The sequence below is a fragment of the Colletes gigas genome, unplaced genomic scaffold (assembly GCF_013123115.1).
Source record: "Colletes gigas isolate AHSC1104 unplaced genomic scaffold, ASM1312311v1 Colletes_gigas_Sc00013, whole genome shotgun sequence".
NCBI lineage: Eukaryota > Metazoa > Arthropoda > Insecta > Hymenoptera > Colletidae > Colletes > Colletes gigas.
Genome location: NW_025106642.1, coordinates 3,949,624 through 3,965,562, shown reverse-complemented (window position 1 = coordinate 3,965,562; position 15,939 = coordinate 3,949,624). Strand labels below are relative to the sequence as shown.

The following is a 15,939-nucleotide window of genomic DNA, read 5'->3' as shown; positions in this document are numbered from 1 at the left end:
TATCATGATGTAATATTTAAAATAATTTAAATACTAGTATCCTTGAAGAGGCTAAAGAAACAAGTTGAAGATATAAAGTAACAATCTTTTACACGATTTTTAAAGAAGTTTGCAACTCAGATTCTTCAGCCCTGTTTCAAATTACATTGACTTTAGAGTTAACCCGTTAAAAATCTCTGCAACCGCGTGTAGGGCTAGGGCCACGTGCGTCTCTATATTCTTCCTTGCCTTGCAATCGAAAACAACGAAGACAGACAAGCCCTGGTGTTCCTATGTCTCGGTTGTTTTCAATCGTCAAATAAGGAAAAATATAAAAATTGAGCGAAACCTCGAGCCTCAAGCCTAGGGACCTCTTTAAGCAGAAATCGTCGTTGGTTGAACATTCGAAACCGAATTTCTTTAAAAGTACGGTCCCTGTACGGCGTTAGTTTCGCGCGATATCGTCCCTTGGCGATCGATCAGGACTGTCGGATAAAAATTGAGGCATTCCTCGAGGCCCGGGATCGTTGCCGGTCCAAGCAAGCAGGATTTCGCCGAGGCATATTGGCGGAGAAGGACGGTTACTCACCCGTATGCAGGCGGGTATGTTGTTGTACATGGCTGAGCTGCTTGAACCTGCGGTCGCAATAGCTGCATTTGTACGGTTTCTCGCCGGTGTGGACCCTAATGTGCTGTACGAGCTGGTGGTTGCTAGAGAATGACTTGAGGCATTGCTGGCACTGGTGCGGCTTTACCTCGTTCCCGGTGATCATGCCACCCGGACCGACGCCGATCGGACCAAGGCCCGCCAGTCCGCCCGCCATGCCGCCGCCGGGTCGAGCCGTCAGTGCACCCGCCGCGCCCAGCTCCCTCGCGTGCATCTGCATCGCGCTCTTGTGCATGAAGATCTGCGAGAAGAACTGCCGGGGTTAGTTGGTACGCTGCACTTTTGTTCGAGCAACGGAGGATGGCAAATCGACGGAGGACCCGACCGCCACTGACCCTCGTCGATCGCCATCGCTTCCTGGACTTTCGGGAGGCTCGGCTGTCGCGCCCTACCTCTGCCCTTTTTACAAACGCTTCTAAACTTACGAATATCGAACCTTTTTTTGGGACTTGGGAACAAGACAATTCGAAGTTTTTACCGTTGGATTGGAGCCATTTGGGATCTGTTGTTTCGACGTGAAGTGTCTTTTTTTTGGTATTTGTAGTTTGATGGAATTGAGATTTGTAGAATGGAGTCAGGACTTTGAGGAACACCAGTGTAGATGTTCGATTTGAAGGATGGGTGGGTTCAATGAAACTGAGATTTTTGAGTGTAATGTTAGAGTTTGGTGTAATTGGTATATACAGAATAAATTATGATTAGGATGAATCTGAACTTTGAGAATGAGGGCTGTAATGGTCTGGAAACGTTTAGAGGAATTGTTTTCTCTTTTTGAGAATTTATATTTTTCGGTGCTAGAAACGTAAAGTTTTAGTATTTACTGTAAGCAAATGACTTTTTACGACGCAAAATAAGAATCGTGATGTTTTAAAAGCATTTCGAAAAATTGAAATTTGCAGTATAAATTGAGACTTTAAACAAATAGTAGAGCATATAAGAATTTAGAATGATCAACGTTCTCAAAATATTCGAAACAACTGGAACTTGCAACATAATAAAGTTGGGATTTAGAAAAGTTACTAAAAAAAAAATTCGACGCAGAGAATGCGACGCGATATGGAGACTCTAATATTTCTAATGTCAATACAAGTGTCAAAACAGGAATCTTGATCCTCAAAAAGTTCTGAAAAATTCGGATTTGTTTTGTGGGGAATAATTTCGGACTTTAGGGAACTAGGGTGGAGCAAGTTAGAACATTGGTAAACTGGAACTGAACTTCTAATGGTACAGGACGAGAACCGCGGTGTTCTACGAGCGTTCGGTGAAATTGAAATCCGTAGAACGAGTTAGAACTTGGTGGAACTCGCGGAGCAATTTAGAATTGAAGGAAATTTCAATTTGTCTTCCCGCGATGCTAAATATACGATCGTTTTGCGTTTTAGAAGCATCATGTGTTAAAGATTAGCTTCTGCAGGGCATAGGCAGTCGCCACAGCTTCGCCCGTTTTGTTGCGCGCGGACGGTTCGAGCGATCCTCATGATTTTCTCATGCAATTATGGGACGACGAGAATCGAAAAGTACGGGCTTATATACCGTAACGATACCGTTTGCTGTTTGAGTTATTCATAGGCGAACTCAACGATTGGTCGCCGTTCTGCGCGATTCGACACGTTGGCACCGGCCGCGTCGGGTCGCCGTTCACTCCCCCGATTTCCCGTACGGCATTAACGCGATCCATTAATTAAAAGTTCACGCAAGAATTACGTAATTCGTTCGGTACTTACACTCTTTCGATACATCGCGACGGTCCGCGGGATCGATTTAATCTCCCCGCGAAACACGATCTTTGCATCGAAACGATACAAATTATAATAGTTTCGAGTCCGTTTCTATTATTTCTCCATCGATTTCCATCTATTGTATACTTACACATAAATGGAATTAAAACTCAATTTACATATTACGCAATATTCAAATTTTATATAGTGATATACGAGGAAACTCAATATAGCTATGATATTCGTTGCCTAATAAAATGGTTCGATTAGTACGACCCCTGAAACCATAAATTCCGATTGATCTTACATTACGAAAGATAGGAGCGTTCCTGATCAGTCTAGGCGGCGCACGAAACACCGAGGAACGATAATTTTGAATAAAGCAACAAGATCGGCTACAACTCCGTAACGACGTTAGTCTAACGGTTGTGATTAATGGTTCGTAGTTACGATCAGTGACCGCCATAGGTTGACCCGATCTATGGGCCACTGCCCTGAGGAACTTATTACCCTCTCCAGCGATACAATACGACGCATACCGAATCGTTAACGCGTATTCTATGCGCGATCTTACCAACGCGAGATACCGGTAACCTTGTTCATTATTTCGCTCGGGGGGGAATCTGTTTCGTTCCACGTCCAAAGACTCGGGGTTGGGTCTCCGGTATCGGGCCTGGGAGTAGTTCGGTTCTCCACGAATTTAATAGGAAGCGCGTAACAGCTGGCCGCAAACGGGGGTCAACGGCCGTCGGTCGTGGTTTTCGAAAGCAGCCATCCCCCCCCGATCGATGTTTTTCGAATCGCACGCGTGGCACGCGTTGTACGTGTTCGTTTGCACGATAGGACTCGCGTTCGCAAGTTCCGTACTCGACGTGTTCCTCGACGCGACGAGGAGAAACGCGAAACTGTTTGGAAGGGCCGTGGCGCGGACGGTTGGAACGAAGAGGAACGCTTGATTTCGGGTTCTCGTTCGAGGGAACAGGTGTTGCTCCCGTGGCTGGTGTGGGTGTAGGTGAACGAACGAAAGGGTTAACATTAAAACGAGCGTACAGTTCCTGGCAAAAGTCGAGGGAAAGAGAGAGAGATTCGGTAACGGGTTAACGGCGGAGGCTCGTCGAGAACTTGGCCGGAATTGAAGAAGGGAGAGGGCCAGTGTTCTAGAACGGACTTTGAGGAGGGAAAGCGCGGCCGAGACGGGCCACGGATTTTATTAAAATATGTTAAAACTGTAATTAAAATCGAAAAATCTCGCGAGAAGTTTTAAGAATCTTAGACTGCCGTCTACCCTTCCCGGGCGCGCGACGGAGACGACAGAGAGAGAGAACGGGGAGCGAAAGCACAGAGAGCGAATTGAAATTGTCATCGGGGGTTCTCAAGTTTCCGCGACTTTCAACCCTTTCTTTCTGCGGGACGTCGTTGGATATTTGACGGGCGACCTTCGACGCTGGGCATCCCTGATTCTTAATCCCCGTGAGAGAGGGAGAGCCTGCGACTCGATTTTATTCCTCGTTTTTTTCGCCCCGGACCCGGTTCTTTCGACCCCCGAGACGAATCAATCCGAGTCGCGTTCCGCGTCGATTCGAATAAAATTACTCCTGTTGGCCGGAAATATCGTTTTCGTTGTTCGTTTCACGTTTTCTTCGCGGGAGGATACGATCCGGGGTGACGTCGCGACGATGAACCGTGGCCAAGGGTCGCCACGAGGACGAGGAACGGCTCGATGGCGGTGAAGTCGAGTCGCAAATTTTTAACGACCGTCTCGAGTGGACCGTCGAGATTTTTCTCGAAAAACGTCGCCCGCTCGCCGGAAGGAGTCCACGAAGCTTCTTGTTCGTAGGCGGGTTCCCAATGATTTTTTAGCGAATGCTAATTAAGTCTAGCGCCGGCTCACAAAAGGCACCCCTCGGTTTTTCTCGAACTCGAAGACCATACGTCCATTAATCAAATTTTTATCTCCTGGCAGACGGAAAATTGCGTTCCGTCGCCCGACCATAGCGCCGGGTCTGAATCTTTTTTTCTGATTTATCGTCGTCGTCGCGGCGGGTGAAAAAAAGAAGGAGAGAGAGAGAGAAACGTCCGTGTCTGCGGTAAGAAACGAACGGAGGAAGAAAACGAAAAGAGTTGCTTTGCCCGCGGGCCGCCGGCTTAATGTCCTTAATAATGGAAAAATATATCAAGCGACACCCAGTGTATTTCCTAAGAAGCATCCCTCATTCCGGTTTCACCCCTCTCGTTCTTCATACTTTAGCCTTTCGGTCGCAACTTTCGTACCGTTACGCTTTCGACAGATTTTCTCTGCCTTTGATTACCGCTGAATGTAATTACTCCCGCAGAAATTGTTACGTAAGCGACAGAAAATAAAATCGAATCAGTCATGGGGATCGAATAACTCGCTAACAAGCGATTTCCTTGCTCAGATCTATCAGATACCCCCACCTGATAGTTTTGGTAAATCTGGGTAATGGAACCACATCTATTCTAAGCTCGATATAGATTTAATCCATATTTATGGCCGGAACATCCAATAGACGAAACCAAAAACATTGAAATTTTCATTTAGCATTATGTGATATTGATTATATTTTATTATTATGGAAAAAGTTTTCCTAAGTTTGCAAAGTTGTTATTTTCATGAGAAAAGTTTTACTTTCATTGAGAAAACAATTTAAAAAAAAAACAAATTTACTTATTTCTAGAATTATATATTTGATGATGGTAACTTTATAATTACTTTTTCAATGAATTATTCATTTTCTGCTTCAACTACAAGATTTTCTATATATTTTATATATGTACTATAAAGTATACCTCACATTTACATCCAAATATATACCCCTATTTATAATTTCCTATTTTCATAGGATTTTAATTTCTCAATGTGTGTAAGTTTCGTATAATAAAGACGTATTATCATTATCATTATGTAAATAAACGTGAATAAGAGGCATTTAATATAAATTTACTATAAAAATTCTTTGTATACAGTGTCTCAATAATTGTACCACAATCGGGAAGTGGATGATATTTCATGCAACAAGTGGCTTTGAAAATCTGTAGAATATAGTGCACATGAATTATTGTAAGTCCTCAGCATGGCTCTCCAAGCTGCAGCGTGCCACCATTTTGGACAATTGTTTCAATGGAATTAACCTTAAAAGGTACCTGTCTTACCTTCATTCACGAAACCATTCTAATCGAATACACTCTTATCTGAAATCCATTACTTCGAAACGGATAAAATAACAATCTGTCGGATGTGCGTGCACTTTGGCTAATTCTAAATCTCGATATAATGGATTTTAATATAAACTGTATTTGATTTGAAAGGTTTTGTAAATAAATCGAGACAGTTACCTTTTAAAATTATTTCTGTTAATGCAATTGGTAAAAGTACCACGTTGCACCATATAGGCCTGTACTAGAGATTAATTGTATACAACACTTGTTAAAGTTGTTTTTCTTGCAAATTGGATTTTCGTTACTCCAAAATACGGTCTTCGTCTTGAGGGGGTTAAAGATTAAAAAGGTGGTCGTTTAACATTCATTTTTCTTGATTGGATTCAACGGAAAAGGTGTCTCGATGAGGCTAGAGTTGGATCGTTCGATTCCGCCTGGAAACGAATAGGCCCGGGATAAGTTGGCCCCGTTTTTCGAAAGGGATTCGAAGGATCCGAGCAACGCAACCCTTTGTCTCTCCCCCGGCGCAGTAAATTACAGCGGAATAACATTGGTCACTGGAAGTAGGCTACTTTATACACTTGGAACACAAAGCAAAGGTCTCACCTGCTGACCATATGCCTTTTCTCCATGGCACACATACGTACGTAACGTGTTCCGTCCACCCACGCACGTCGGCCATCTAGCACTTCGCATGTGCTATTAACTCGAAGGTATGTGTGCCTCTCTGTACACACGCGCGGGGCACAGGCCTGCCCGTACACGTGTGCGACCGTGTGTCTGTACGGAGACAACGTCCAATCTAACCTACCTAGCGTTGCCTGACTCATTCTCCTACCTACCCACCTATCTGTCTAAACTACGGCCGCGAATAGTGCCGTATTATAAAGGAAAAGGTGGACCTTCTCTCTCTTTCTCTCACTCTCTCTGTAATTGTCGACTTTAATCTGCCTGAATCGCGGCATCGTGATCCGTTGCTTGGCCGTTGCGTTTCCTGTTACGGACCAACCTGCCGATCACACCCAGCCTTTTCGGATCCCTCGATCACGACGTCGCGCAACACTCCTGTCCGGGATCCACCGTCGACCCTGACTCGCGATAGAACGCGTCCACGTGGGCGTGGATCTCGAATGCAGGAAGAAAGTCAGAAATTCTGATCGAGTCGAGATCTCCGCGTACCTCATCCCCCCGGAGTTTCCGCGACACGCGAAACGCTACGATCGATCGCAAGAAACGCGTGGGCGATACGTTTATTCGCTACATCGTTATTCTCATAACGATTTCGCAACAATCGATGCGGGAGAGTCTTTCCGGGGGAAAGGTGGTATCGTTGGCTTTGTCGTCCTGGACGATGCGACGCGTCGGATTCAAATTTCTTCGAGAGACGGATCCCTGGCGCGCGGTGCACCTGGAACTCGATGTTAACAGGCAGCTAAACAGAGTCGGTGTCAAAATAGCACGTTTGAAACTCACTTAGACGACGCTATAATAACCGTCGATTCTCGTCTCGCGAACGCCTAGCCCTGTCTATAACCGTGATTGTACACCTCGGCCCCCCGGTGGGAAACGAACCTGTGCCACAGGCAGTTAAAGTCATCGTTGTAGGTTTCCCTTACGATATTAATCACGCGTACGCCTTGCCGTGTAGCCATAGACTAACAATCTCTAATCCTCGATCAAACGGCGCTCGATTAGCCCAATAAGAGGGCAACGACAAACGGCTTTACATACTTGGCCTCGGTCGCTTTCTACTCTGTCTGTACTACAGACTCTGCAGTTCCCTTAAATGATCGACGCCGCCTTCGCTATCGAGGCTTCTAATTCCGCTGACGAGACCGAGAAAGACGAGCGTCGCCAATTCGTCGAGGTTTTCAGATAAAACGGGTCAGAGGTCCCGCGAAACGTCTCAAAGTTCTTCCGTGGTATCGTTCGATTAGGCCTACGTGAGCACGCTTGTGCAAACTCGGGACGTTCCCAACGACGTTTCTAACCCAGACCTAACCCTCTCGCAGTCTCCCTAGGAACCCTTATGTAATTTCCATCGATGGAACCCTGACTTTGGACCAACTCTCCCTCAGACAGATACTTTTCGAGAAATATCCTTTTTAGTGATAGGAATTCGACGTGGTCGCTACCCACTTGTCACTTATGCACGGACAAATGTCCATTTTAGCGAGAGTAGTCGATGGTTTTCTATTTTATTTGTTTGTTTGTTTACTTTGCTGGATGCATCGAAAATACACAGTTTTAAAATTTGGTTTCGACGATCTTTAAAAAAATTTGAGTAATTGCAGAATCGATTTGCTAATTTTGTTTTAGTTTTAGGAGTAAATTGATTTAAAAAATTACGTCAGCTTGACAAGAGTTTGAACGAGGCAGAATGTTCGAAATATTTGAAAGATGGAGACAATCTATGTTACAAAAATGGTTATAACTTGAGAATATGGGCACACTGGAGATATGTCTATAAAACTTTATTCATTCTTTTAACGACCTCCGTTTACAATTAAAATAGGTACCGCGCCTTATAAAACAGTAAATATCATGGTCGATAAACGTGTTTCCTTTTCTTTCGATGGGGAAATGAAATTGTTACAAATATAGCGTGATCGGTAGCGCGTGTTTCCCTAATCGAATAGCAATAGCGAACGTGTTAATAGCTTATTAACTTGGATCAGTGTTTACCAATGTAGAAAGCGTAACCCTTGAAGGTTGCCCTACTGATCGAGAAAGGTGTGTTCAGTTATATTAATACACTAATTATCGAAGTTTAATAACTGTTATCCTCGTTTGAATATTTTTAAACCACCCAGGGTGAGAGGGGGCCCAATTAGAAAATTATGTTGCACGTTAGTGCGTCGTCTTCAGCACTGATATGGTAAAAAATCATAATTGTTCAAATCTTTGAATAGAGGAAGGTTAGAAAATATTAACATGAAGTAAATTATATTTTTTAATCGATCTTATGTCGAGATTGTCATGTTGTGTCATTGAGAAATTTCAGTATGAATATTTATTCACACTCATAATAGTTACACTGTTTAAAGTATGTAACTGAGAAACTGTATTCATACGAGTATCCTTGAATAATTTATGTGTACCGCCTATCTCAGTAATAAATACCCCAATTACCTCTAGTTTCCCTTCATATCACGTATAAATACCCTAATCCCTAAATCTCAGTTCAGGAAACGTATATTATGTTACTCGAACCTTTGTGATTTTGTGTTTTGTATCATTTGCATCGCGTACTTTGATTTTCCCCATCTTTCACGTAAAACAATTCAACTTAACAAACATATAAGAAACATTTTATCTACAGATTCCAAAGCCAGAAATCTTCCTTTTTTTTGGAGAAACGCCTTTGAGAAACATTGCAAATCGCCAAGATATTTTGATTAAATTATTACGACTCAAGAGGGACAGTTTTTCCTCGATACCGACGACTGCAGTGTCTGCTGCCTACGCGCTTTCCTTTCTCGCAGTATCTGGCGATCTTGTAGGTCGACCAAAAAGACGTCGAAATCAGCTTTCCTAGTCGGTGGCCCGTTCAGCGTGAAACGGGATCACGCAGGTCGAATTCGTGAACGCATTTCGGGGTCTGAGATAGCGGGTTAGGCCATGCGGCTCCGGGGTCTAGCGAGTTTCGAAAGATTCTTGGAGTTGTAGGGAAGACAGCCGGCTCGAACGGCTTGCGGAATATCGTCAATAATTACCTCGTGCGGCAAGTGGTGATGAGGATGCTGATACGGCGGCGGTACGTACGACGGGTGGCTCGGATGGTTGTGGGGGTGAGGTCGGGGATGGTTTTGATGCTGGGCTTGCGGCGGGAGCGGTTGGGGCGCAGGAGGCGGTGTCCAAGGCCCGTGGTTCGGCCCGTGGCTTTCATTGGTGCCATACATCTTCAGGGAAGAATCCCGAGCACGCGACCTGAAGAGTCCCTCCCGCCCTCCACGCACGGTGATACGAAAGTCTCTAATACCGACATGGCTACCCTTATTCCAGGTCGCGCCGGCGACACGTTAGGCTCCGACCAGTTCTTCGGCGAGATATTATCCGCATCGTCGACGTGTCTCCGCATTCGGTCGCAACCGCGTCTCGAATGGATTTCTTCCTCCTGTACTTTTACTCGATTCCGACTCGTTTTATTGGTATTTAAACGATCGCGTTGATATTTGCATTACCGATCGTCCGGGTAATTTCTCCGCGCGACTCACACGAACAAACCGTCGCGTGAGAATGAGACACTCTTCTTTCAGGCACATTTGCGCGCGAGGGCGTGATTCTTCTTTTGTACGTGGACCGTGCAGTATCCTGCCGTGTGAGAACGGTATCGTTCCACTTTCTCGTGCTTGCTCCTCGTACGCAGGGCTCGCGTGCCTCTTCCCAGGACCAAGGACCGCGATTTCATCGAACCCGTTCGCACTGCAACCCTCTTCGGGGCCCCGATCCGCTTCGACGTTTCGACGCGCACTTGCAACGAACCGGGAGTTGCATAACCGACCGAGAACAAAGTCCTCGATCGTTCGCGATCTTTTTGGACGACGAGACTCCCCGGGATATCTGTCGATCGTTACGGGTTTTTTTGGCGACGCGAAGAGTGCCCCGATCGCGCACGTCGAACTCGTAAATAATATCGAGACGCACTGATTTCTCCGGTTATTCGGATTCACTGGGTACCACGGTGTGCCCCCCTCGGGGATCGGAGCCGCCGCGCGAGCCGTGTAATCGCCAGGAGGATCGCGAATGTCGCGGAGGTAGGGTCGTCGCGTGCGTAACGGCACAGACGAAACTATCACTGTACGGAGCGCGCGTAAATTTTCTGCGACATTTTTTGGATAACACCACCGGGGGTAGCTCGGCGCGTCCGTTGATCAGAAAAGCCGCGGACGCAGCGCTGTGCGCCAGCGTGTGGCGTCTCTCGCGAACTAAGCCCGTCACGTAGGGGGGGACAGCGCGATTTCTTGGTCTCTGGCCGCTGTGCGTGCGCTAAACGGGGGAAGAAAAAAAGGTGGAAAGGCGCTGATAACGCGCCGCGACAAAAAATCGCCGGTTACTCGAAGAGATATCGATTGAAATAACACGATTCCGGGGAACGCGAGCCAATCGGCACCGCTGACACGGCGGAAGGGGCCAATCGTGCACGGCTCTGTCTCTCTTTCACAACCTCCCTCGCTCTCTCCCCTACTTCTTCTCGTCATGTGCGTCCTCCGCAGGTCCCCCTTTCGCTCCTTCTCCTCCTACGTGTGTCTCTGTGTGTTCCTCCACTACTCCTCATCGCGCTACCGCCGCCGCCGTAACGTTCTGTTGCTGTTGCTTCTCTTCCTCCACCCTCGCCGCGCGGACTTGCACTTAGAAAGAGAGACGACTATCGGTCTAGTTGCGTTTAGACGTCCAGGAAGTATCCACCGATCCGTACAGTCATCCACGATCCACCGGGATTTTTCCATCACGTTTCTTTTCCATGCCTTCAGACGGTTCGGCTTTCCTTCGCTGCCTTCTCTTTCGGGATCCTATTTATTGCCTACCGGAGAATTTAGTTTCCCCAGAAAGACCGAACCACTGTCAGAATTTAGCAAATTTTTGATTTATTCGCGAACCAACGTTTGCTCGCGGTTCTTTCATCTGAACTGTTTAAAAAAAACCGTTGATGGATTCTGATATACGAATGACACATTTATTCATTATTCGTGAATAAAATATATTTAAGCTCGTTAACACTTTAAGTAATTACTGAAGGAAAATTTTAAATTAAGCATGTTTCACCTAAGCCAAAAATACTTTCATATTAAAATGTCCTCTTTTACCAGCTTTTTATTTGATTTAAATATCAACATAATATTTTAAATATATCAGAAAGCATCACACGGCATTTCAAGTGTTGAAGCATAAGGGGGGACGCTTTAGGGTCACCTGCGTTATCTGTAATCATCTTTGCAAAATGTTGATCGAAAACTAGTATTTTACGAGCAATAACATTTTCTTGATTAATAATTTCTATCCGTAGGAAATAAATTTTATAAAACGATACTGCACAAAATTGAAACAATTTTATCGTAATCGTTTATTTTAATCTACTTGGGAACTTGATATATTTTATGTCACGGATTTATCGCATATTACTACATTACGGTCATCGTGCAACGAGAACTTAGATCGTGACAAATAATGGTTTGAATGCCTTTTCTATTGGCTATAGATAAATTGTTTTAGTATAGATTGAAGCTCCATTCTTGTGTATACTTTGTCAACTCTAACTCTCTTCCGTATTTAGTCACTGTGGCGTTGTTGTGCATTTTAATGTTAACAACTTTCATTCGAAACATGTAGATAACTTGTCTGATTTAGTAAAGAGACCAGTCAGTGTCATTTGATAATATATTTAATTATGATTATTTCTTGATTAGATTAGAATGGTAAGATTTGATCATTCAAAATTTTTCGTCAAATGTCAATTTCAATATGTCTGGATCGTTAAAGATTGTAATTCTGAGAAAGTTGATTGAACTTTGAAATAAATTGTATGGAGGTGATTGATAGTAATTTTGGGCAAGTGTTATGGGGGTTTCAGAATCAAATCACCATTTGATATTAGGTTAAAGTATGATTAACATATAGCAATATCCAGGTAAACTGGTGTCGTTAAAAATTCTAATTTGGAATTTATAAAAAGGTAAACTATTCAGTTTCCATTGCTCTACGAGTAGGATATGAAAAATTTCCTGATGCATCGAAATGCTAGCTTCGATTCTGATTTAGAATTTATAGGATTCCAGCCAAGCGCTCAGCACGATCCATTGGATTTTTAATGGACGTTATTATTTGCTCGTAACATTAATCATCCGCTAATGAAGAGCGCAGGGCAAACTTAATCAACACGATTTAACGAATGATCATAAAAACAACAAAAAATACGTTTATTCATCCACGTGTCTCGGTATATATTTTTTAAAATTAAGTTAAACTTCATGAAATGTTTTAAATCATACGAAATTGAGGCTTCATCTCAACCAATTGAATAATTGTTCGCGATTCCTGGCATTTCCACGGTGATCAGTGTCGATACGAGAGCTGCGAACAAATGGCGGTGATCATCTGTTAAATGCAGCTCGAGGAGGGTGTTCTAACCCCTAAGAGGTTCATCGTTATAAACTAATAATTGTTTAATATACAAAAAATTTATGTAATCCTCTATTAGTTCATTATTTTTAAAAGTAAAATTGATTTCCATTTGTCAATTTGGTAAAAATCAAAATTGAGTAAAATAATTCCGTCGAGATTCAGAATTTTTGGAGTTTAATGGTTAAATTCGATCCCACGTTCTGGTCGTGTTTTCCGCGGGATTTCTGTCGCGAATTTCCGTGACGGGCGTTGCGTAATCGCCGCGTAGCGAATGAAAATAAGCTGCCGATCGAAAAACCGCGGAGGCGCGCGACGGACAGGGCGTAGCGGCTGGTTCTTCGGAACGGGGCTCGCCATCTTTCTTTCCTGGCTTGTACAAATTATTTTGGGCGTGGAGCGTGGCGAAGGTTAGTGCCATAGTCGAGCGGCGCGCTAAAACTGTGTCCGGCTAGAGGGAGAGAGAGGAAAAAATAGGGCGGGGTCTCTTTGTGAAACAGACTTTGCCTATCCATCATGGCCGCTTTATCAACGACGTCACGATAAGACGTTCACGCACAGGCAATACGCGTATCGCTCGCGAGCCTCGAACGGGAACGGAAGATCTGGACCCGGTACGGGTTTCTTGCCCGCCGCGTGTATCCAACTTTTTCTTGGGGGAAAAATAGAAAAGAAAAACGGAAATATAGGAAGAAGAAAAAGTTTCGATTCTCATCCAGAGCTTGTGATAAGCACCCGCGGTCGAAACTTTCCAATCGGATTAAACCGAGCGCGGAAGACCTCTTTTCCGCCGTGGAGATTCCGGTTCCGCGAGGGGACGAACCAGTATACACGGTTTTCGAAAATAAACGCGAACCGATTCGATCTGTGCGATCGAGCCTTTTGATGGGTCTTTTGTCCACGAGAAAACTCTGTGAATCTCTCTGGCGCCGCGTATTGCATCGCTGCCACGGAGAAAGTGTATCGAGCGATATCGAGCAATGCAGGACAATCGAGGTACCGCATTCGAAGTTGACCGCAGCGTTGACCAGGCCGATAAAGGTCGCGCAAAAATAACGCGGCTGTCTGTACGTTTTTTTTCTTTCTCAGGGGGGTTTCCCCGACATCTGGAAAGATCCCGAGAGATTGGACTGCAGAAAAGGAAGTTCGTGTGCCGGGACGTTACGATAATTGTCGCCGGTTCCGCGTCGTTATTCGTCGCTGCTAATCGCCGACTTTGTTCTCGCGATTGAACGCGCGCGCGCGCGCGCGCGCGAAATAGAGGGATTCGAAAGGTTGAACGCTCATGAAATTGTTGATCGATGATAATCTTTGATTGCCGGTATTTGTCAACGATGGTGTATTTATTTATACAAGAGAAATTAAAATAGGTACTGGAAGAATTATATAATGCAATAGAAATAAATGTTTATTCTCTTATAGAAAATTGGGATAAATTTTCGAATAATCGAGTCGAGTAAATTTTTTACAACTTTTATTAGAAATTATAAATTGGGTCATTTTGACCACTTTGGCAGTTTTAGTGTTAATTTCGAAGTCGATTGGAGCACTTTTACTGCTCATTTTTGATACTCGCTAGTTTTAGACAATTTATATTATGGGTTGTTCAAACAGACAATTAATTTTTTGTTCGTTTGTTTATTGGATAGTCGAAGTATTGGACGGTTCAACTATTTGTGGGAAATTAAATTTAAAAAACTTTTTTGCAAATTTTCGATGAAAGACTCAACTATATTTTATTTGCATACAACGTGAACACTGAGAAACGAAAACTATATAAAATTACCTGGGTTAGTTTTTAATATTTAAGAATATACATCTGGGTTAGGTCTGGGTTAGGTCTTGGTTATAATACCCTAAATACATTTTTGGTTTCAAATTTGATAATTCTAAAAACTCTGAACAGTATACCGATATCGCAACATAATTAAAATATGTTCAGGCTAATAAGAATTAGAATTTGTATTTTGCCACGAAAAGAAGATGTAAATGACGATACTAAAGCATTCAAATTGCAAAATAGAAATGTTTACATAACCAGAAGTTCTAGTTAAGACAATGAAAATGAAAATATTGATTATACACGTGTTTATATGAATTTACATATTATTTGAATGAACGCTTGTACGGATTACTCTTTTACATCTTATAATAATGAATTGATCGAACGATACAATGCAGTCAACGAATGTTCTCCGGGCTTACAAAGAATGAAAGCACAATATCATACTTCGTATTATGATTCAGTCTATTAATAGTGTCGACAGTGTACACGAGGTCAAGTAATTGCGATTGAAGATTTGATACATTTCTCCAAGTGTATTAATGGATTCTCATGGAACGTGTATTTTTGAAAGCGGGACATTATCTACTCAAAATCAATCACCAGGATTTGATTGACCTATTTCTCAGAGTCACCTATGTTCAAACACCACTTTTGATTTGTCACCCATGTTTCCTTTCAATTTTTAATTTTCCCATTAAAAGGTTCAGTTAAAAAACAATGCTTTATCTGCATCTTGCCTCCCATTTTTCTCTTTAAAAATAAATAAACCACGGTTTAGCGTTCCGATTATCAAACAAAAAGGTATACATTTTTAATCGATATCATAACCAAAATGAGAGTAAAAGTAATTACCGGAGAGTAGTAAAAAGAGTATTTCGCTCAAGATGTTTTCTTTCATATTCCCATTTTGTACTAGCTATCACGTAGATTGATTTAACTGTCTATTAATACCTACATATTAAACTATTTATGACCACATCAATTTGTTGCAAGTAAAAGACACGACGAATTCCCTAAACAGTATCTTTTGGTTCTCAAAAATCACATCAATTTTAAGAGTAACTTGCGAATAAAAATGATAAAAATAAATCATTTTACCAATAACAAAGTTATTCGAGTACAAGTATTCAGTATAATAAACCACGACAACAATATTCTAATATATTCTAAAATATTCTACAATGAACTTATTTATATGAAACATATAAACAGAGTAAAATTGCATTTGTACATTTTTATAAGTACAAAACAAAGCGTTATAAATTTTTACATTAGAGTGTATTAACGAGTGAAGATTTTTAGTTAGAAAAAAAATATTAAATAGATAAGTCAGGTCATCATTTCGTAGCATTTATAAAGTCTACAACGGAAATAAGTTCGATTGCTAAGAATTTGGCTAGCATTAATAATTAACATGTAATTCTGTGCTTCGTTAATAAATAAGAAAAGAAACATTGTTTAGAAATCGAGCTTATTTTCGTTAGGAGGCGTTA

At 42.8% G+C, this 15,939-nt stretch overlaps 1 protein-coding gene across 1 annotated transcript in view; it reads right to left on the bottom strand.

Annotated features, from left to right (window-relative positions):
- LOC122399432 (zinc finger protein 853) overlaps positions 1-15,939 on the bottom strand; it is a 116,481-nt gene that overhangs the window by 68,806 nt on the left and 31,736 nt on the right. The window contains exon 3 of the mRNA XM_043400110.1: positions 569-887. Within this exon, the coding sequence (XP_043256045.1) occupies positions 569-887 (319 nt within the window). The remainder of the gene's footprint in view (positions 1-568; positions 888-15,939) is intronic.